This window comes from Phocoena phocoena, chromosome 2 (assembly GCF_963924675.1).
Source record: "Phocoena phocoena chromosome 2, mPhoPho1.1, whole genome shotgun sequence".
NCBI lineage: Eukaryota > Metazoa > Chordata > Mammalia > Artiodactyla > Phocoenidae > Phocoena > Phocoena phocoena.
Window position 1 is genome coordinate 47612134 of NC_089220.1, and position 24414 is coordinate 47636547.

General features: G+C 38.9%; 1 protein-coding gene across 1 annotated transcript in view; it reads left to right on the forward strand.

Moving 5' to 3' along the window:
• The first annotated feature begins 582 nt into the window (after nucleotides 1–582).
• TXNDC16 (thioredoxin domain containing 16) overlaps nucleotides 583–24414 on the forward strand; it is a 103947-nt gene continuing 80115 nt past the window's right edge. Inside the window, exons 1-4 of the mRNA XM_065871954.1 lie at nucleotides 583–745; nucleotides 1736–1818; nucleotides 7146–7219; nucleotides 8040–8114. Of these exons, the coding sequence (XP_065728026.1) occupies nucleotides 583–745; nucleotides 1736–1818; nucleotides 7146–7219; nucleotides 8040–8114 (395 nt within the window). The remainder of the gene's footprint in view (nucleotides 746–1735; nucleotides 1819–7145; nucleotides 7220–8039; nucleotides 8115–24414) is intronic.

Below are 24414 nucleotides of genomic sequence, written 5' to 3' on the forward strand. Positions count from 1 at the left end.
TAAGGAATGTTCTTAAATAGTTTTAATAGATATCTTCTAGGGGACTTAAAGTAAAAAGAATGTAAACGTAGTAGACATATATTTTGGCTCTCATTCCCACGTTAGTGGTTTTAATGGCTATTTGAGTATTAATTGTACATCTACTCTAGGTAGAGAAAGATAAAATACCCAGTTTAAAAAAATGATTGGATAATGTTTGAAAATTAATTTTAGAATCCTTAAAAATGACAGCTTAGCATCCACCATAAATATCTATTAAACTTAACATCTTAGTATTGCATTTTCCAGATATCTTTGATATCTTTTGCAAGTATCAAAAATTCATAGTATTATTAAATCAATGTCATTATATATCATCCCCTCTCATGTTTTTACTAGAAGGAAATAGTAAAGTATTAGTAAAATCAAACATGGAAGTAATGCCTTATATTATTCTTTTTGCAGATTTCACTTCATTCATTTATTTAATGAATTCATTCAGAAAAACTCTGTTGAACACCTGCTCTTGCCAGGTATTGTCCTGGGCAACAGAACACAGCGGTGAACAGAATTGACCCTCCTGCCCATATGCAGCCACAGCTGATGATGTCTTCCAGTTTCAGTGTACTTAGAGTTGGCATCTCTTTTGTCATGATGTGCGTTTTTTATATGTCAGCAGTAGACTCTCTACCAGAGCTGAGTCCTCAGAAATTCTTCAGTACATTGCAACCAGGAAAAGCTACCTTAGCTTATTTTTGTCAAGCTGGTGAGTATTTTTTATATTCTAATATGATTTTTGTGATGTTTCTATTGCTGTTTAATCAATATGCTAGGAAGAACTTATTATCAGGATTAATAATATGTGCTTTAACGCTGCAACTATAATATGCCTGCCTGGGTTTCAATCCTGACTTTGCCACTTGACCTGCTGTGTGACCTTGGTTGAGTCACTTAGCCTCTCCACGTGTCTTTTTTGTCATCCATAATGAGGAAATAGTGTGTGCTTTATAAATTTATTGTGAGGATTAAGTGACTTTACTCATGTGCTTAGTCCATAGTAAATACTAGATAAGAATTAGCTGTTAATAATGTCTGAATTTCATCATCATTTCTGAAAGTAAACTTTTGGATATTTTTCGCATGTAAATATTTTAAAAGTGTTTTCAAACTTTAAATATAGTATTAGTAATGCCTTAGTTTAATACTCTGCTTTAGCTGTACCATCAATTATACTGAATTAATTAATATAACTATTGAACATATCATTATCATGGTTCCATTTAAGTTTTTTTGTGCCTTAAAAAATACTATTCTTGGAATTAGTAAATGAAGTGAATTCATATTTTTGTTGGCTCCCTTATAATTGTGATTTGAAAATGGTATTTTAAAATCATTTTGAAAATTTTGTACGTGTGTTGTGTATATAGTATTAAACTTGGAAAAGTAATGCCAAATGTGCCATTTAAATTAAACATTTATTTATCCAATTTATGTTTAGAAAGCTTTTAAGGTCACTTACAAAGTGAAAATATGTCATGATAAAAATATTAGAAATAAGAGTAATGAGGCAATAGGAAATAAGGGTACAAAAATATGTAACTAGGTTCATTTAGTTACTTGATTATTGGTTGTTGCATACTAGTTGGGCAAACTAATATATTTCTTTTTCAGTTTGCAGCTTTGGGCTTTAATTTTAAAAATTCATCTTTCCTAAGGGGCAAGTCATAAAACATTCATAAAACATTTCTTATTTTAGATTTTCCAAGTACCTCTGTATTTCTTGAAGAACTGAATGAGGCTGATAAACCTCTCCAGGACTATGGAATTTCAGTCACAAAGGTAGAAAGATATTTATGTTAATAACTTACTAGTGGCAAACATTTTACAACTGTGTGACCTAAGACTATCTAAAAATACTACGTTGTTTCACATCTTTTTCCAAACTGGAAAAATATTTTTTCTACCTTTTTTTTTCATAAGAATAAACAGGAGTATAGATAATTCCAGATTATTGTATAAATTATAAATACAGGGGGAAAAAAGCTACTTAAAATTCTGGAGCTTAGAACTTTATTTTGTAAACCATTCTATTGGGGCTATGGTGTCATTTATTTTTTCAATCTTCTATTTAAGTTTTTTTTTTTTTTTTTTTTTTGTGGTACGCGGGCCTCTCACTGTTGTGGCCCCTCCCGTTACGGAGCACAGGCTTTGGACGTGCAGGCTCAGCAGCCATGGCTCACGGGCACAGCCGCTCCGCAGCATGTGGGATCTTCCTGGACCTGGGCACAAACCCGTGTCTCCTGCATCGGCAGGCAGACTCTCAACTACTGCGCCACCGGGGAAGCCCTTAAGTTTTTTTTTTTTGCCTGACAAATATATCATAATAAATGTCCATAATTTAGCTATTAAAATTTTTCTATTAACACAAACTGAGGTACCAAAATTGAAGTAATTCAAGTGTTTTTTTTTCTTTCCTATTCTTCTAAGTCTTTATAATTGCTTATGTTGTGGGTTCTCATATTTATTTTTAGAAAAAAGTTAAAACAACCTAATTTGGGACTTCCCTGGTGGCGCAGTGGTTGAGAGTCCGCTTGCCAACGCAGAGGACATGGGTTCATGCCTCGGTCCAGGAAGATCCCACATGCCACCGAGCGGCTGGGCCCGTGAGACATGGCCGCTGAGCCTGTGCGTCCGGAGCCTGTGCAAAACAACCTAATTTGAAATTACATACTTAATTTTTTTCTTAAAAAGTGTTTGAACTTGCCATGGAGTATTATGGAAAATTTCCACATGCATCATGGTTTAGATAGCTACAGGAGCCTTTCATTTAGTTTAAACTTAGAATTTGTACCTCAGAAAATGGAATGATTAGTAACCCAGTGATTATTAAATTCTTTCAGATTAGTGTCTCCCTGACTTTCTGTGTACATTTATTCTTTCTTAGTTCATTATCCTTCCTCCTTTGAGAGATGGCTACTGTCCCTCTTGGTCCCTGAAGCTAGAGTTCCCAGGGCAGGAAGCATAGAAAAGTTAACTGTGACTTTTAAAGGGAAACTGTTCAGTCTCACCACAGAACACTTCTGACACCAGATGTGTGTTTTTCATATGAAGCAGTTCTGACACTAACAACCCAGGGTTAGCACAGACCCCACAGGTTAAGGGCCCAGTCCTATGAGATGCCCCTCACTTCAGATGTCAGTCACAAGGAGTGAGTGGGTCCCCAGGCTCCCTACGACTTCTGTAGGACTTGGCTCCAAATGGCGGTTCTCACAACCCCCTCCTCAGGTTCCATAATTGCCCATAATGTCTCACAGAACTCAGGGAAAGACTTTACTTACTATTACTGACTTCTTATAAAGGATATGTCAGGAACAGCCAAATGGAAGAGATGTGCGGGGCAACATCTGGAAGAGTCTCAAGTGCAGGAGCTTCTATCCCTGTGTGGTTTGGGGTGTGTCATCCTCCTGTACTTGGATGTGTTCACTGGAAGCTCTCCACACCCTGTAGTTTAGGGTTTTTATGGAGGTTGTTATGTAGGCATGATTGGTCAAATCATTGGCCATTGCTGATTAACTCCATCTCCAGCCCTAAGGTGGGGAGGTGGGGCTGAAAGTTCCCACCCTCTGATCTTTCCTTTGTCTTGCTGGTAACCAGCCCCCATCTTGAAGCTGTCTAGGGGCCCCCAGCCACCAGTCATCTCATTAGCATGCAAACAGACACTCTTATCACTCCCAGAGATTCCAAGGGTTTCAGAAGCTCTTATATTTCAGGTTAAAGACCAAATATTAGAAGAAAAGATACTCCTGGCACTATCATGCAGGAAATTACAGGGTTTTAGGAGCTCTGTGTTAGGAACAAGGGGCAAAGACCAAATATATATTTCTTATATATCATATTTATATACCTCAAAAACCTCTTTTTTAATGTCATTTCTGTTTTGTATAGAGGTCTCAGTTAACTTTGAACCACTGTTTATACTCTGGAATGATAATGGCACTCATCTTTAAGGAGCTTTGAATAAAAATCAAAATTGAAATTTAGAAACAAAATGCTAGGTTGGTACGATACTCAAAAAGGATAATCAGGCTGTTATCTAGTAACTAATAAACTAGTAACTAGTAACTGTGTGTCTAGTAACTAGAGTAGAATATTAAGGTTCATGCCCAGGGGTTACCTTTATGAACTAACAGTTTGTAAAGCTTTTACAGTTGAGGACTCTTAAGCTATGTGGAAAGGAGACTGGGTGAAAGAGATAGACCTATATTGAGTACCTAGCTCAGTCCCTGGTGCATAGTAGATACTCAGTACTGTTTATGAGATTGAAACGAGCTTGCTATATTTAGTCTTTTATTGGATAGCAAAATGGCTAAGACCCCAGTCTCTTTCTTTGGAGAGTATATATCCAAAATGGGGCGATAAAACACGTTCACAGACTTTTTTCTTTTTTGGCCGCACTGCGCAGGTTGTAAGAATCTTAGTTCCCCAACCAGGGGTTGAACCTGGGCCCTTGGCAGTGAAAGTGAGGAGTCCCAACCACGGGACCGCCAGGGAATTCCCATAGACCATTTTAATAACTAGCAGAACTTGGTCATTATAATAAGAGAAACAAATAAAATGCTGTAGAGGTTTAAAAGAAAGAAATCTTACATGATCATCAAGGTGGAAGGTCGTATTATGGTATTGGGAAAGACTTCACAAAAAGTAGCATTTTGAGATTGTCTTCAAAAGTTAAGATTTCAGGAGGCAGACATAGATGAAGGAAACACTAAAATATAAATGGACTAAGTGTTCCAGTTAAGAAAAAGATTGTCAGGCTGGGAACAATAACCAAACCTAATTGTAAGCTATTTAGAAATGCATCTTAAAATAAAGGCTTTAGAAATCCTTAAAGCAAATGAAGGAAAAAATATATATATCATGCAAATAATAACCAAAAGAAAGCTGGTATGACTATATTACTGTATCAATGTAGATTTTAAAACAAAAAACCTTTGTCATCCTTTCTGTCATAACCAGTCCATCATTAAGTCCTTTAAGTTCTGCTATCAAAACTTTTCACATCTGACCACTTCCTGTACCTTCACTTTTACCCCCCTGCCCTTGTCTAAACTGTCCTCACTTCTCCTCTGGGAAACCACAAGCCTATTTGGCCTTTCTCCTTTCACTCTTGTCTCACTGAACCCTTCTCCACATGTAAGTCAGATCACATGGCTGCTCTCTCAGAAAGGCTTCCCATTACAGTTATACTAACATGGGAACTCCTCTTTGGACATTTAATTCCTCTAATCTCATTTTCTGTTCTTCTACCTTGCTCAGCTTGTTCCTGACACATGCTAGTCATCTTTCTCTTACTTGGACATTCTAGGTGTGTATTTCCGTAAGGCCTTTGCAGGTATTTTCTCCTCTGCTTAGAACTCATCTCTTCCACATATTTGTATATTTATATGCGTCACTCCATTACTTCGGTTCTTTGTGCAAATGTCATCTCCTCAGAGAAGTCTTCTTTGATGACTTACCTAAAATGTTCGGTCATGTACTATCCCTTTAATAGTGCTTTTTTCTTTATAGCCCTTAACATTGCATACTAATTAGTTTTTTTTTTTTTAATGGTCCGTCTCTACTTTTAGAATGTAAGTTCTAAAGATACACATTTTAATTTGGAACTTAACTGTACTCCTAGTGATGAGAACAGTGACTAACATATGGTAGGTGTTCAAATGTGTGTTGAGCGGATGAATGGATAAATCTGTCGTCATAATACCAACCATCCCCTATGCTCTGACTTCTAAAAATTAAAAAAAAAACTACATACACTAAAATTCACTGTTTTTGGTTATGACCATACTCTTTTAATTCGAAATTCTCTATTCCTCATATCTTTTTTGAGTATCAGTTCTCTTTTAGTAGCTTTTTTCTATAAAACAAATGTAGCTTTCCCACTTGTCACTCTGCTTCCTCAAACTCTGTTAAAATTAACTTGAACAGCAAAAACAAAAAAGCCTCATCTAAAAAAACCCAAAAAAACCCTAACTTAACAAAATCCAAAACAAAATACTAACTGTTCTTCTTCCAGACTTAGTTTTGGTAAGTTATGTCGGTGGCTACCCACTTGCCCCATCTAAAAACCTCTTCATCCTCTTTATCTCTTGCCTTCCCCCATCTATCCCATGTTGCATATTACACGCTCAGTCTTCTCCCTCATTTTACTTACTGTATTTGGGGAAAGTCGCTTGAATCTCTTCTGTCCTTTTCTGCTTTACTACAGGTCCCAGTCATCCCTGACCTGTACTGATGGGATACTCTATTAACCGGCTTCCTTGCCTTTGTGCTCTCATGTCTTCCATTGTATCTCCATGTTGCTGCCAGGATCGGCCTTATGTTTTTCACATAGAGTCCTGATTGTAAGCTATCAAGGGCTGTTGTCGCTTCTCTAATGTCATCAGGGACTCAGGTTCATTCTTTCTGTTGCACCATCCTTAGCAAAGGTTTCTTCTTTAAAGATGCCTTATGGTCCATGATGACGGCTGGTGCCTACCTATCTTGTCAGGTTTTTTTTTGTCAGGAAGAAGTGGGAAGAGCAAGAGTATCTATCACTCAACCCCCTTTTAAGATCCTTCTAGGCATCCCAAACCAGTGACTTCTCCTAACATCATTTAGCCAGCCTTAGCTGTTGGGGGAGTCTGGAAAAGTCTTTTAATGGGGCACTTGTTTTTAGTGAAATTCTGTTAGTGACGCAAAAGGGTAGGATGGATTTGGGGTTAGGAGCCAGCAGTATCTGCCATACCTGTGCTCCAGCTACTGAGATGCTTTCGTGGTCCCAACTTAGCACCACTTCTGTGCTTCCTGGCTTTTGCTCATGATTTTCTTGTCCTGCCTTAATTGTTTCCTTCCTTTCCTACCTCGTTACCTTCTACTTCCTTCATCAGATTGAATTAAATCTTAGGTATAATTAAATATAACTCTTAGGTGTAGGAACAGTTCCTTTCTCTGGGTTACCTCAAGCACTTGAATAAGTGAGCAATTATAGCATACAAATGAGAAAGAAAAGTAAAAAAGAAATTTGATCTGGAGACAAACTGTAATGTTTAATTTTCCTTTCTGTTTCCCTAACCAAGAAACTTGACCTTTTGATATGTACTCTAAACGTTAAATATAATCTTTTAAAGGTTAATTGCGTCACAGAAGAAACATCGAGATACTGTGGAAGCGAAAAGAATTTGATGAAAGCATATTTATTCAGGTAAACTATTTTTAGTTTTTTTGGCTCAGGTGGACAAACATAAAGCTATACTTCTAGAATATTCAAGTATACAAAATATCACTAGGCCAGAATAAAGGTGTATGTAGTAGGGGTCATATGAAGCTTAGCAAGAAGTCTAACTAATAGATTTGTTACCTCCACTTTGCTTCCTAATCTGTAAATTGAGGCGATTAATACCTACCTCACAGGATTGTTTTGGATATTATATGAGAATCTTATGTAAGCTCTGATGGCAAAGGCCTGGTAAGTAAGCACTTAGCAGATTTAGTGTTCTAAGTAGGTATGTCAGGTCCATATTCGACTGGGAAATAAATGTACTTTATTTTTGAGGGATCTGCAGATGTCCAGGTTACGGATTCCTCCGTTACTTGGGTCTGCTAATCGGAGTTTTCTCAAAATCCTTTCCTCACACGCTTGGGATTTGGCCTAGGAAGTGGGGAGAGATCCTGTCTCCTCAGGGACCTACTGCTGAGGACCCTTCTTTCTGTCTCCTGCTTGTCTCCTTCCCAGCCCATCTGGGGAATCTGTGTGCTGGGAGGAAGCCTGGTTGGGACTCCTGTTGCTTCCCAGTCTTTTTGCCAGGCTCAGGGCCTAAGCTTTTCAAAGTCAGTGTATCTATGCCTGTGTGTTCAGTAGATATTGGAGTGTGTATCATGGCCAGCACTCTGGTAGGTATATCGGCTAGTGGATAAGACACAGGCTCCGAGAACTGCCAGAGCTTCCAGCCTAGTGTGTTAGAGAGACAAGTGAATTGAATGCTAAGGAAATATTTCTGTAATGCTTTTTAAAACTTTTTCAGGGGTCACATATTACTCAGAGAATTCCCAACCGATACCTTGTTCAATGTGGATGCCATCGTTGCTCATGTTCTCTTGTAAGTACAGGGGATACCCATTTACTTACTCACTTGTTATTTATCTGTTGATTTCATTTTAGACAACCACAGTCCATTACAATATTTTAGGGTCTTAGCATTATACTTGTAAGCATCTGTTTCACACATATTGCTGGTCTATCTTCCCACACAGAGGATCTAAAATGTCTTGAATGGCAGAGGATACAGAAACATGGAGATATTCTGTATAAAAGTAGGAGGTGGCACAACACGGCCACCTGGCTCATACTATCGCTCTTGCCTTTGATTCTGTCTGTGGAGTGAGGATGTTACCAGGACAGAAGCTCATCTTTGCTATTCTCACGAGGGTTTTTGAAGTGTCTAGCCTCCTTTTCACCCCAGCCTGATTTTTTTTTTTTTTTTTTTTTTTTTCCGGAGTCTGTAGCTCCGTTCCTGCTCAGTACGTGCAGAAACATTTCAGGTGTTCCCAGCACGTGCTGAATGTTTATTGAGAGAGAGTGAATCTAATTTAACTTGCCTGGCATGGAATCTTTAGGCCTGGGATTCAGCCCTACCTGGGGTCCACTCCTGCAGTCTCTCCTCAAATGAAGTAGTAGTATCTTTGGTAACAGAGCTAGAAGCTACGACTTTTTCAGGACACGAGTTTACAGGGACTTTTCCAATTTAATGTTTGCTGAGACCTTTGCTGACCTTGACTATCTCTGTTTTCTGTGTGGCTCCCATCTTCCTCCTCTTCTTCTACCTGATTCTCGCAAAAATGGTGTGAAAGTTAAGTTACAGGAAACTCTAAACTTGATAGGTGACAAGTTGTGGTTATCACATGTTCCAGTACTAATAATATATTAATAACAGTCTTTAGAAATCCCGGCCAACCATGGACCCTGAGGCCTGTGGACTGAGCAGCCAGTTGTAAGGCATGAAAGATGGCCTTTTGAAGAAGGAATTCCGAAGACCTGTTGGGCTGCCTTGGAAGCCCTTTCCTGGGATAGAGAAGGGGTGGCTATCTTGAGAGTGGGGGTCATGAAAAGCTTAGAAAAAAGTCCAAGTCATAGATATATTTGTTCTCAGGAAGCTTACTCGTTTATGCTTTTTACAGTGGATACCCAATGACTGTCTTTGACCCAGAAACAAGGGTGAAGAATCAGAGAAAGAAGATTCTGTAAGGGATGGGGGAGGGGAGACTAAGGTTGTCTTTGACAAGTCTGACAGCAAATCCTGGAGCGGCAGGTCCACACTGGGCAACCTGATGACAAGGTGGTTTTGAAACAACTGGGCCTTAGATGCGGAGAGGATGTTGTTACCTGAACTGGGTATCCTGTGGGGCTTGTGTCATTCAATCCTGCCATGGTGTCCTGTTCCTTGTGCTGTACTAATGCTGATTTATAGAACACTAGTTCCACAAATAGAGTATTCCCCACGTTCCTGCTATGTGCCAGACACTTGTAAGGCACTGGAGATGCAAGACAGCGTAAGATGTGGCTCTGTTCTCTAAGAATTTCATGTTTTGTTGCAGAGACAGATATGTAAACAGAAAATATGTAGGAAGTAAAATAGTAGAAGTACGTCTGCATATGTCCACAGGGTAGTGAATAGTTCCTTGTGTCTAGAATGAGGGTGGATGTTTGTTAAGAAGCCTTCCTGAAGGAGGTGGCACTTGGGATGAGTCTTAAAGGATAAGCGGGGGTTTGCCCGGTGAAGAAATGGAAGGTGGTAGAAGCAGGGGAAACTGTGAGCCGAGGCAGGGAGGTTAGGACAGTTTGGAGAGGGTAGTTTTTACTGGAGTCTGAAATGTGAAGCAGGAGGTGAGAGCAGAGAAGTTGGCATGGGGTCAGAGGAAGGGATCTTTGTTTACCATGTGAAGAAGTTTAGGCTTTGGGGTAGCCCCTGAAGGGTGGGGAGGCCAGCTCTGGGCCAGAATCCTTGTGTGATCTTTCAGACCCAACCACAGGCAATTACAAGCTTTGCCTGGCAGGCCTCATAGGGGAAGGTGCTCTGCCACACCAGACTGGTGCACAGCCAGAGCATTGCCGTTTTCTAGAGAAAATTGAGGTCCAGGACTCAGACCCCTCCCCTTCCCAATCCCTCGGACCCCTCCCTCTCCCATCCTTCTGGCCAGACTGGCCTTTAGCCCCAGGTGTCTCCATTTGGGGCCTCATTATCAGGGACGTGGCCTGAGGCACCTTCCAGGTGCTTTGCCAAAACCTCCTTATCACAGGTCTTTGGCTAAACGCTTTCTCTGCTTTAACTCTGTACTTTTCTTCTCCTCGCCCTTCACCTGCTCAGTCCCCCCCACCATTCCACCGGTCCATAAAGAGGCAGGAGCCTTCTCTTCCGCAGCTCCTTGGAATGAGATGATTCCCACGCCCACTGGCCCTGGCCTGGAGCTGTTCAGTGGCGGGGGATGGGAACGGAACATTGTGGGGCCTGTGCCTCTCCTTTTGCCTCTTGCTTGCACTGTCGCAGTTAGTGAATAAAGGCTTGGTTGTTACTTTTAGTTTGGCTCTCTGTCCTAAGTGACCACTTCAACACCTGATTGCTCAACTGCAGGGTTGTAGGCAGATAAGTGATGTGATCAGATTAGCACTTGAGGGCTCTTTTTGGTGGGTGAGAGACAAATTTGTGGGATCCAAGCACATGTAGACACCATTGTGTGGCCATTGTGTAATCTAGAGAAGTAAAGATAGCAAAGAGGGGGTTTTCTTTTTAATGCTTAGGAGGTGAAATTAACCGGGCTTGGTAATGATTAATTTGATTAATCCCTGATCTCTTCTTTTCCTTCCTTCCCATCTCACTCTACCCCAAATCTGATCTGATCACCATCTGAAGTAGGCAAGGATGAAGAGCAAATTTACAGGAGAAAATGAGTCTACTTTAACAAGTCGGATGCCCATCTTACCTGAGTCTTGAGTAGGCATCTGTAGGAATTTGCGCCCCTGGGGAGTGTTGTCAACATGTAGGTCATCTAGGGAGCATCCTAGGATAACACCAACATATAAAGGAAGAAGAAACTGAGCAGGAAAACACAAATGTCAAGGAGGTAGAATTCCAAAGAGGCAATGCCCTCATTTTTGTTTCAAATGTAAGAAAACTGACTTGTGGAATACAGTATTTTACAAAAATTTTCAGTAATGATATTTAGAATCTTGAAGAACTGTGCTAAATAGTATGCCATATCATAGCTGTACCTTGCAAATTGCCACGAGGAAAAAAATGCCTCTCAAGCCGTCACCCTACGTCTTTGTGCTAAAATCATCAGTTTGAAATACCCAGTTCCTGGCAAGCAGTTCTTCCCTTGTACTCTTTTCAGTTGTATACTATTCCTAGGAATGGAACTGAACTGTTGCTTGATATCTTTTGCCCACTTTTCTATCATTTTTTTTTTAAAGGATGATTTTGTCCTAGAGCTGGTTATTTCTTTTATTTATTTATGGCTATGTTGGGTCTTCGTTGCTGTGTGCGGGCTTTCTCTAGTTGTGGGGAGCGGGGGCTTCTCATTGCGGTGGCTTCTCTTGTTGCAGAGCACAGACTCTAGGCACGCGGGCTTCAGTAGTTGTGGCACTTGGGCTTCAGTAGTTGTGGCTCACAGGCTCTAGAGCGCAGGCTCAGTAGTTGTGGCGCATGGGCTTAGTTGCTCCGCAGCACGTGGGATCTTCCTGGACCAGGGCTCAAACCCATGTCCCCTGCATTGGCAGGCGGATTCTTAACCACTGAGCCACGAGGGAAGTCCTCTATCATGTTTTGAACTTTTATTCTTATTAATTTCTAGGTGCTCTCCTTATATAAAGGAGACACAAATTGTACATTTTCCTGTTTGTCATTTATCTTTGGAATTTCCCTATTTTGTTCTTTTAAATATCATCAGGTCGAATTTATCTTTTCTCTTTTGACTTCTGGATTTTAAGTTGTACCAAGGTCTCCCTTATGCTCTTGTTACAAAGGAATTCACTTAAAGAAATTAAGACTGTTTTATAGAGCAGTTTTAGGATTACAGAAAATTGAACAGATAGTACAGAGAATTCCTCCTTTCTCCTCTGTACTGTTTCCTCTGTTAACATTTTGCATTGGTGTGGTACATTTGTTAAAATTGATGAATCAATACTGACACATTATTATTAACCGAAGTGCATAGTTTATGTTGGGGTTCACTCTGTGTTGTACAGTTCTATGAATTGTGACAAATGTATAATGACATGTATCCACCATTATAGTATCAAACAGAATAGTTTCACTGCCCTGAAAATACCCTGTGCTCCACCTATTCATCCTTCCCTTCCACTCCCCAACCACTGATCTTTTCACTGTCTCTATAGTTTTGCCTTTTTTGAGTGTCATATAGTTGGAATTGTAACCCAGAAAAGGAGCTCGTGTGTCAGTTTCACAGAAAGCCAAACTCTGACAGCAGGTGTTTGCAGCAAAGTAAGGGTTTACTGCAGGGTGCCAAGCAAGAGAGTGGGTGACTCAGATCCACTCCAACTTGGTCTTTGAGTTAGGGGGTTTTTAAAGGGAAAGAACAAAGGAGCTGGGATTAATCATTGTCTAGCGACATTTCTGTGACATTTCCTAATTGTAGTTTCAGGAGTCAGGATACCTCTGGTTTACTAGCATTTGGTCTGGTGGTCCATGACCCTGGGGAGGTGTGTTAGCTCATCCTGCCCTGGAGAAGCAACTTGTGTCTGTACATTAGCAATAAGTTATCAGCCACAGCAATTTTAGTACATTAATGCACTAAATGTTGTCGACAACAGCAGTTTTAGTCATCTGACTCTGGTTGATTACTGTTCAGTTAGCATAGGATTGAGGTCAGAGGGGACAAGAAAGGGAATAAAGTTTTGGAGAGAGAGCTTAATGATCACCTTGGCAGGGGGACTTGGTTTTAGTGGGGGCTCGTTTTCAGAATCATACAGCATGTAGCCTTTTCAGATTGGCTGCTGCTTCTAATTAGCAATATGTTTTTAAGGTTCCTCCATGTCTTTTCATGGTTTGATAGCTCATTTCTTTTTATTGCTGAATAATATTCCATTGTATGGATGTATCACTGTTTATCTATTCACCTATTGAAGGACATCTTGGTTGCTTCCAAGTTTTGGCAATTATGATTAAAGTTACTATAAGGTTCATGCGTAGGTTTTTTTGTATTGATGTAGTTTTTCAACTCATATGGGCAAATACTTAGGGGTGTGATTTCTGGATCATATGGTAAGACTATGTTTAGCTTTGTAAGAAACTGCTAAACTGTCTTCCAAAGTGGCTGTATCATTTTGCATTACCACCTACATTGAATGAGTTCCTGTTGCTCTACATTCTTGCCAACATTTGTTATTGTTAATTTTTTTTTAACTGTAGCTATTCTAATAGGTGTGTAGTGGTATCTTATTGTTTTAATTTACAGCTTCCTAAAGACAAAGGATATTGAGCATCTTTTAGTATGCTTATTTGCTGTTTCTATATTTTCTTTGGTGGGGTACCCGCTCAGATCTTTTGCCCATATTTTAAATGTTTTTTTTTTTTTTTTTGTCTCGTTGAGTTTAAGAGTTCTTCTATATATTTTGGATACAAGTCCTTTATCAGCTATATGTTTTGCAAATATTTTCTCCCAGTCTGTGGCTTGTTTCTTCATTCTCTTAACGGTGTCTTTTGCAGAGCAGAAGTTTTTAATAATAATAAAATCCAACTTTACAATTTTTTTTTCTTTCATGGATCATGCTTTTGGTGTTGTGTCTAAAAATTCATTGCCAAATCCAAGGTCACCAAGATTTTCTTCTATGTTTTACATTTAGGTCTATGATCCATTTTGAGTTAATTTTTATGAAAGGTGTAAAGTCAGTGTCTCGATTCGCTTATTTGCATGTGAATGTCCAGTTGTTTTTAGCCCCTATTTTGAAAAGAGGAGCCTTTCTCCAATTAAACTGCTTTTGCTCTTTTGTCAAAGATCAGACTCTATTTATGTAGGTGTATTTCTTCTCAATGTTTTAACTGTTCAATTTAACATTTAAATCTTTGCTTTGTATGGAATTTAACTAGGTAAATAGTATGAACAATATATTAGTCAGGTGGCTAAATAATTGTCCCAACACAACTGAAATTAATCTCAGTTTTCAAGGTGTGATTTTTTTATACTAAACGCTCATATATATTGGGGTCTACTTTGGACTTTCTGTTTCATTAATCTGTCTATTTTTTTTTTTTTACTAATACTGTTGCTTTAATTACTGAGGCTTTATAATGTATTGTAATATCTGAAAGGTCCAGGCCCCTTCATGTTTCTGTTTCTAGAATTGCATTTTTGTTCTGTTTACATGTGACATTTAAAATTAGCTTGTCTGGTTTCTTCCTCTCCCTGACTAAATCCTACTGGCATTAAATTTATAAGTTATTTTAGGGACACTTGATATCTTTAGAATGAATCTTCCCATCCCAGAACCAGATGTCTTTCCATTTATTCAAGTTTTCTTTTGTGTTCTCTAGTAGTGTTTTAATGCTTTCTTCATATATGCTTGGACACTGAAATTTATTACTGGGTATTTTATATCTTTTGTTTCTATTGTAAATGGGATTTTTCTTCCATTATCTTCTAATACATACACACTGATAAATTTTTATGTGATCAGTGATCCACAGTTACACTTGAACTTTGTCTTTGTAAACAGAAAAGATCAAGGTTTTAGATAATTTCTTAGTCTCAGAATATAGAAAAATTGCAATTGGGGAAGAATTAAGTTAGTAAAATCTAAGACCAGAATAACAAGTGTAAACTTAGGGTAACCCTATACTAAATATTTACGGAATTGTATATTTTTGAACCATCATGGCCAATTAAGTAGTGTATTTTTGGAGGACATTTAAAATATTCCTAAAACATCATTGATTAAAAATATTCTGACTAAATGGTCTACAAACATTTTTAACACATTGATTTTTCAGGATATATTAATGAAATAAACCAAGTGTTTAGAGCATAGCATTGTTCTGTGTGTGTAAGAAAGGGAGTATTAAGTCTAAAACTCTGAAGGGTCTTCGATGTTACCCTCCTTGCATAATACTTGCGGAAACACCAAGCCTCTGAATCAGAAATCAGACACAGCGGTAACAGCAATCACAGTAACATGGTAGTACTGGATTTGCCATACCCAGTTCTCCACAGAGCTACAAGGTGAGAGCCATACGCTTAAATCTGTACTTACAGCAAGGTTTGGAGAAGGAGAACTTAAATTATGAATCTCTGAGTTTACATAGGAGCTGGCAAATCTGCTTTTTCCTTCTGGAGATAGAGTGCTTCTCTTTTTCTCTGGAATTTAAACAAATTGCTTGGGGCAGGAGAAAAAGGTCTCTACCCCTAAATATAAGCATTTAGCTCCAGGGAAGATAAGGAAGGTTTTATTACCTTTGAATGGGACCAGGTGGCTCCAGAGAAAAGGAAACAAGATTAGAACGTGAAGAGATGTTTTCCATCTTTGTGTACTGCCAGTTTTCATCTTCAGGAGACATGGACTGTGTAGGAACACTGAGAAATCTAGGAGGGATAGTTTTCTAACAGAGACATATATAAGTATTTATTTATGGCATATATGTATTTGGTATAAATATTTCAAAGTTTCACAAGAACGTGATTGTTGGTTTACGGGAAGGGAATGCGGAAGTTGGGATGGGGGGAAGGAGTTGGAGGTGGACTTTTCACTCTTTAACTTTTTGTATACTTCTTGTGTTAGGAGTCCTACAAAAGAGTTAAAATTTGCAAAATAAATAAAATTTAAAATAAAGGTAAGATTATAGATTTATAGTCTACAAATTCTCAGCTCTGTTTTCTAAAATATACATAGTCAAAGCCGATGGGGCTTCCCTGGTGGCGCAGTGGTTGAGAGTCCACCTGCCGATGCAGGGCACACGGGTTCGTGCCCCGGTCCGGGAGGACCCCACGTGCCTCGGAACGGCTGGGCCCGTGAGCCATGGCCGCTGAGCCTGCGCATCCGGAGCCTGTGCTCCGCAACGGGAGAGGCCACAACAGTGAGAGGCCTGCGTACCACAAAAAAACCCAAAAAAAAACCCAACAAAAAACCGATGGAATTGTGTGGTTTCGTAACTGTGAGGAAAATTTCACTTCCCAGCTTCTAGATTGGGTTAAGAAGGGTAATATTTAGAAAAAGAAAGTAAAGTAACAATCTTTATTTGTTGATTGAGAATACCATATATAACCAGTCTGAGGCAAGTCAGATAGAGGTATAGAAGATTGAGGCACTATAATCTCAAATGTGCTTTGGAATGATATGTGAAGAAGTCAGGGTTTATGGAGGATTTATCCGTTGTGTGATCATAACAGTTTATGTTTTCTGATTGCTGGTTTTCCTCATCTCTTAAATGTTAAAAATTGCACTGCCATTAGAGTTTTTTGAAGATCAAATAAAGTAATACATCTGAAAATATGCTTTGTGTTTTACCCAGTGCTCTACAAATGTTAGTCGCTTTTTTCTATATAAATGCAGGAAATCTCATTTTGCAATTAAGAAAAAAAGCAATCCAAATTCAAATATCTACCTGCTGTTCTGTTGCACACACAGTACTAATAGAAGTGAGTTCATGCAAGTCCGTGCTGTGACAGTTGCTGGGAATATTTGCCGTGAGGCAGCAGTTGCAAAGAAAGGCCATTTTCCCCCCAGTCATTGTTGACTCCTGGAAATCATCAAATGATATTGATACAAAAAGGAAAGACTATGCAGTACTGTAAGAAACAATGAAATCTCAATAACTCTTTATTAAGGTGTGCTAATTGATATTCTGTGACAATATTTTGTCAAGTGGAAGATTTCTTTCCTTTTAAGTTAATGTACTACAGACGATAATATGAACCACAAATATTATGGTAATTATTTTCAACTATCCTAATTTCTGCTAATATTTTATTTTTAACACATTATTGCAGAGCCTGGTTTTTGAGCTTGGGTAGAACTTCTGGGGAAAGCTCCTCTTGGAGGTGTCTTCCTTTAAAACTCCTGAGCTGTGCTCAAGCTGGTCCCTTCCTAATAGGTTTTGAGCTATTGCTTCTTCCTTTATCTCTATCAGATTTGTTCCTACACAATATTATCAGGTGGGTTCCTGTTTGATAGTGACATACTGGGAAATTGTAATAAATTACTTGCCTTGGATTTGAATTCCTCACAGCTCTATGTTAATTGGTAGTAATGGTTATATCCCCAGACTGTGCCGCCTTATACAAAGTCCTTCTACCAGTGCATAGCATCGTGTGTGACATGTATTAGGTGTTGAAAAATATTGGATTGATGGATGAATGAATTGGGAAGCTTCACTTTTTGGTTGTTAAAAATTGGAGTAGCAGAAATCTTCTTACATTATAAGCCCATAAGATTGTTTCTGGTGTTAAGAATTTTATAAGTGGTAAGCTAGTAGGAAAATACACAGCGTATGACAAAAAGACTTAGACTGATGTTTTTGAACTTTGTTATTACTTGTACTCTCAATTCAAATTTCAGAGATGGCTTCTGTTTGTTTTTTTAACTGTATTAATTTAGAAAATGCCTAATGGAACATTTTGGGATATTTCATTTTATACATGGATCTGCCTAGAATACTATACAGTCATCCCTCAGTATCCGAGGGGGATAGGTTTCAGCACCTCCCACCCCCCCACCTTCCTCACCCTCCGTGGATACCAGAATCCCCAGATGCTCAATCCCTCATATAAAATGGTGTAGTATTAGCATATAACCTATGCATATCCTCCCGTATACTTATTTTTTATTTTTTTGCGGTACGCGGGCCTCTCACATTTGTGGCCTCTCCCGTTGCGGAGCACAGGCTCCGGACGTGCAGACTCAGCGGCAATGGCTCACGGGCCCAGCCGCTCTGTGGCATGTGGTATCTTCCTGGACCGGGGCATGAACCTGTGTCCCCTGCATTGGCAGGCGGACTCTCAACCACTGTGCCACCAGGGAAGCCCACTGTATACTTATTTTTATTTTTAACATCTTTACTGGAGTATAATTGCTTTACAGTGGTGTCTTAGTTTCTGCTTTATGACAAAGTGAATCAGCTGTACATATACATATATCCCCATATCTCCTCCCTCTTGTGTCTCCCTTCCAGCCTCCCTATCACCCCTCTAGGTGGTCACAAAGCACTGAGCTGATCTACCTGTGCTATGCACCTGCTTCCCACTAGCTATCTGTTTTACGTTTGGTAGTGTATATATGTCCATGCCACTCTCTGACTTCATCCCAGCTTACCCTTCCCCCTGCCTGTGTCTTCAAGTCCATTCTCTACATCTGCGTCTTTATTCCTCTCCTGCCCCTAGGTTCTTCAGAACCTTTTTAAATTTTTTTTGATTCCATATATATGTGTTAGCATATGGTATTTGTTTTTCTCTTTCTGACTTACTTCACTCTGTATGACAGACTCTAGGTCCATCCATCTCACTACAAATAACTCAATTTCGTTTCATTTTATGGTTGAGTAATATTCCATTGTATATATGTGCCACATCTTCTTTATCCATTCATCTGTCAGTGGACACTTAGGTTGCTTCCATGGCCTGGCTATTGTAAATAGAGCTGCAATGAACATTGTGGTACATGACTCTTTTTGAATTATGGTTTTCTCAGGGTATATGCCCAGTAGTGGGATTGCTGGGTCGTATGGTAGTTCTATTTTTCGTTTTTTAAGGAATCTCCATACTGTTCTCCATAGTGGCTGTATCAATTTACATTCCCACCAACAGTGCAAGAGGGTTCCCTTTTCTCCACACCCTCTTCAGCATTTATTGTTTGTAGATTGTTTGATGATGGCCATTCTGACCAGTGTAAGGTGATACCTCATGTAGTTTTGATTTGCATTTCTCTAATGATTAGTGATGATGAGCATTCTTTCATGTGTTTGTTGGCAATCTGTATATCTTCTTTGGAGAAATGTCTATTTAGGTCTTCTGCCCATTTCTGGATTGGGTTGATTGTTTTTCTGATATTGAGTTGCATGAGCTGCTTATAAATTTTGGAGATTAATCCTTTATCAGTTGATTCATTTGCAAATATTTTCTCCCATTCTGAGGTTTGTCTTTTCGTCTTATTTATGGTTTCCTTTGCTTTGCAAAAGCTTTTAAGTTTCATTAGGTCTCATTTGTTTATTTTTGTTTTTATTTTCTTTTCTCTAGGAGGTGGATCAAAAAGGATCTTGCTGTGATTTATGTCATAGAGTGTTCTGCCTATGTTTTCCTCTAAGAGTTTTATAGCATCTGGCCTTACATTTAGGTCTCTAATCCATTTTGAGTTTATTTTTGTGTATGGTGTTAGGGAATGTTCTAATTTCATTCTTTTACAAGTAGCTGTCCAGTTTTCCCAGCACCACTTATTGAAGAGAGTGTCTTTTCTCCATTGTATATTCTTGCCTCCTTTATCAAAAATAAGGTGACCATATGTGCGTGGGTTTATCTCTGGGCTTTCTATATTGTTCTGTTGATCTGTCTTTCTGATTTTGTGCCAGTACCATATTGTCTTGATTACTGTAGCTTTGTAGTATAGTCTGAAGTCAGGGAGTCTGATTCCTCCAGCTCTGTTTTTCTTTCTCAGGATTGCTTTGGCTATTCGCGGTCTTTTGTGTTTCCATACAAATTGTGAAATTTTTTGTTGTAGTTCTGTGAAAAATGCCATTGGTAGTTTGATAGGGATTGCACTGAATCTGTAGATTGCATTGGGTAGTATAGTCATTTTCATAATATTGATTCTTCCAATCCAAGAACATGGTATATCTCTCCATCTATTTGTATCATCTTTAATTTCTTTCATCAATGTCTTATAGTTTTCTACATACAGGTCTTTTGTCTCCTTAGGTAGGTTTATTCCTAGGTATTTTATTCTTTTTGTTGCAGTGGTAAATGGGAGTGTTTCCTTAATTTGTCTTTCAGATTTTTCATCATTAGTGTATAGGAATGCCAGAGATTTCTGTGCATTAACTTTGTATCCTGCTACTTTACCAAATTCATTGATTAGCTCTAGTAGCTCCCGTATACTTTAAATCATCTCTAGATTACTTATAATACCTAATACAATGTAAATGCTGTGTAAATAGTTGTCAGTATATGACAAATTCAAGTTTTGTTTTTTAGACTTTTCTGGAATTATTTTTTCCAAATAGTTTCCACCTGCAGTTGGCTGAACCTGCAAATGTGGAACCCATGGATACTGAGGGTCAACTGTAATTAATTTAGGTAAAAGTAATTTGTCTGTCTCCTTCTTCTCTCCCTCATCTGTCCCTCTTTCTCCTCCTCCCTCTTTGCTTCCCCCCCACCAGGAATTTTGGTAAGGCAAAACAGAAGGTAACTTTTTGTTTTTATTGGGTTTTTTAGAATTTGAATAATGGCAGAAATATGATGTAAAAGTGGTCTTTCTTTTCTGAAAAAAGGCTGAGCAACCTGCTGCTCTAAAAGTGGGGTCAGGTGGACTCCTGAGTTCTTTTTTTTTTTTTTTCTGGCACCCATTCAGTTCTTGGCCATATATCTTATCTACCTAATGATTGTGTTAGGAGGGTCTCTGGAAGAGTATGCCAAGGAAAAGGAAGGCCTTTCTGGGGCAGGAAGAGCTCCCAGGTCAGAGCAGCCTCAGGCTGTTTTATCCCACCTATAGAGCAAGAAAATCGCAAGACAGACTTTTCCTTTAACGCATTTCTCCACTTTGGAACTGGAGTGAAGGAGCACAGGCTCATGGAATGGATCCTAGAGATCCCTAGATGTCCCCATATTCTGGAAATTAACATTAAAAAATATATTAAAGTTACGAAGCCATTGGGAACAATCATGGAGATCGTGAGATTATGAATGTCATTAGTTTTGGTATTATTACCTCTTGGATAATGACTCTTTAATGAGCTTTGGGACATTAGGCAAGGTAACCTCTTTAAGGCCCATGACCTTATCTGTAAAATGGAGTTAATGATAGTACTGATCTCACATGGTTGCCATGAAAATTAAGCACAGCTGAGTGTACTGTTGGGCGTTCTTAGTTATAAGCCCCAGAATCTGGGTCTGACTGGCTTAAGCAGAAAAGGATTTAGAGCAGATGTAGGAAATCTCAGGCTCACTAGAAGGGTTGGAGAACTGGACTCAGGTTTATTTGGCTCTGAATTATTCGGCTCATAATCATGGCACGGAGCTAGTCTCCGGGGGACTGCTGCATTACTTCTGGGCATTGGACGCCACAACTTGCATTGCTAGCGCTACAGCTGTCATTAGCACTATTGTCATTCCTGCCTTCAAAGCTGACTGTTGCTGCTGCCTCTGGAAATAATTCTGCACTGCTCCTGATTCTTTACATCACTGGCTCCCAGTCTGGGATGTCAGATAAGTGATTCTGGGTCATATAGCCTAGCAGCAGGGAGCCTGGAAAAGCAATTTACAGTATTAGTAGCTTGTATGTGGGGACTTGGGCTCTGCCCACCATGAAGACTTAGAAAACTGGGAATTCCCAAAGCAGAAGAGTCAGGCAATCCCAAAACTGATAAACTGCCACTACTTATATAGTACTTAGTACTATACCTGACATGTGGGAAGTGTCCCCCCAAACATTGGCTTTTATCAATTTATATTTGCTGGTCTTTATTGAGAAAAAAGGTTAGGGTTATTTCTACTCCTAGGTTAGATTTTTGAAGCAAATGGATTAGAGCTGCTAGAGAAGTAAAGGTAAATGGATGGATGTCATTCCCAAGCCGAGAGTTTACACGGCAGTCCAATTACTTCACTAGATGGTGTCTTCCAGCAGTTTTGAAGTAACTCAAGGGTAATTCTGGTCTTGCTAGCCAAAACGTATAAGTAGCCAGTAGCCCAGATCGCCACTGAGACTCTGTGGCTATTCATTAGTTGCCTCCCTTTTTACCTGGTTTACCATGTATGAGTGGTTAGTAATAACATAGTTTAGAAAGTTACGGGCAAAGTGTCAGAAGACCTGGATTAGAATCTCAGCTCTATCAGTGACTACTGGTATGACCTGGAGCAGGTTACTTAATCCGTGAGGTTCTTTCCTCTGTGTGTATGTGTGTGTAATAAAGAATTTCCCAAGAATATCGTTGAGGATTTAAATGAAAACATGTGAAAATATCTAGCAAGTAGTGAGTACTGCCCAGTAAATATTTCTTTTAAAAACAAAACAAGAGCCCTGGGACGTATAGAAATTCAAGTTTTACATTTCTTTTAAAAAGTTGAAATCTGTAATATATAGGTAAGTATTTAAGCAGTGTAATTTAGGGCAGCCATTTCAGGGTGCTCCCAAAGTGACAATATTTTTATAATAACACTAAGATGTTTGCCTTTTTCACTTTCCTTCTTTTATGAGTGCGGTTTCTAGAGGCTACATTTTGTGTTGTGTGTGTGATGTCACAACAGAGTGAACAAAGAAGCAGATAAGAGAATCCACCTGTCTTCTATTTAGTCCAATATTAAAGAGACTTGCAAAAATGTAAAACAAGGCCACTCTTTTCACTGGATTTTTCTTTCCTTTTGGAAATTTAGTTATTTTTAATAAAAAAGTGTTATGTTAATATGCAATGGTGTTTATTTTTATTTTTTTTTTGCGGTACGTGGGCCTCTCACTGCTGCAGCCTCTCCCGTCGCGGAGCACAGGCTCCGGACACGCAGGCCCAGCGGCCATGGCCCACGGGCCCAGCCACTCCACGGCACGTGGAATCCTCCCGGACCGGGGCACGAACCCGTGTCCCCTGCATCGACAGGTGGACTCTCAACCACTGCGCCACCAGGGAAGCCCCTATTTTTATTTTTAAGGGATTAATAAATATTTTAATTGCTATTTTAATTTATATTTTGGCAACTATTAATAAATGTAACCTACATAAACAAAAGCCCTTTGAAGAACTCAATAATTTTTAAGGGTATAAAGGGATCCTGAGACCAAAAAGTCTGAGAATTGCTATATTAGTGGAAAGTGCTATGTTTTCCGTAAGAGGAAACTATGATTGACTAATTTATTGGAGTGAACTTTTGCTTACTTAAGTCTGTGGAGTTGGAACAGCTTTCAAAAATTCTTAGAGTTTAGCTTAACAAAAATACGCACACACATGCACACACACACACACAGATATACATGTGGAGATTAAGTGAAGTTAGTTGTTAGTGATAGAGAATTTATATACAAGTAGAAAATTTTTAAATGAAATTCTTTTGGATGAAGAAATATGATCAGTTATTCTGATCTATACATTAAAAAGATGATTTGGGGGACTTTTCTGATGGTCAGTGGTTAAGACTCCACGCTCCCAGTGCAGGGGACCCGAGTTTGATCCCTGATCAGGGAACTAGATCTCACATGCCACAACGAAGATCCTGTGTGCTGCAACTAAGACCCGGCACAGCCAAATAAATAAACATAAATAAATAGAGATTATATTAAAAAAAAGATGATTTGGAAGAATTGTGGTCAGGTGGAAAGATCACTAAATTAAGAGTGAGAAGACCTGTTCTATGTTCTGTTCCTGGCTCCTCAGTTCAGTATATGTGTTTTTGAGTAAGTAAGCTCTTCAGTGTTTTGATTTGATCTTCTATTTGTTCAAATGAAGAATGGCAATAAATGATTCCTGCCCTATGTTTTCTGTCATTCATTGAACAAATACTTATTGAATACTTACAATGTACCAGGTTCTATTCTAAGTTATTATGGATATAGTGATAAAATATGCATGGTCCCTGTCACAAGAAGGTAACAGTTTAATGAGAGAGGCAGGGATAAACAAGTAAAAAAATATATGTGAATAATTATAAATTTGATCCTACAAAGGATTAAATAGTGTGAAATTCAAGAGGAAAATGCTACAGACCTACTTATATAGGACCAACAAGGGAGGCTTCTCTTAAGTCAATGATGTTTAAGCTGAGACCAGATATATAAGAAGGGAACAGCTTTCAACAAAGAGAATGGTGTGTGCAAATGCCCTGGGGTGTTGCCTAAAGTAGGGTAGACATGAGGAATAGTAGTACAGAATGATGTTGGAGAAGTAGACAAGGCTTACCATTCAGGGCCCTATAGGCCATGGAAAGATGATTTCAGTATAGATGTGTGAAGGGCTGAAATGTATCCATGGCTGAGAGATTTGTAAGGGATTATTTGTCCAGAATAGGATGCTAGTAAATACAGTTTAAATGTATTGAGGTGGTTGTGATGGAGGATACGCACACTATTTCTCACAACTGTCCCTGGTTAATGTTCTCAGTGACAGACTAATGATTTAGAGGGTGATTTTAATTCAGACTTGAAATGCTTAGGTTCTTACTATTGAGAGTTTGTTCAAAAGATTAAATTTTTTTTTTGATTAGGTT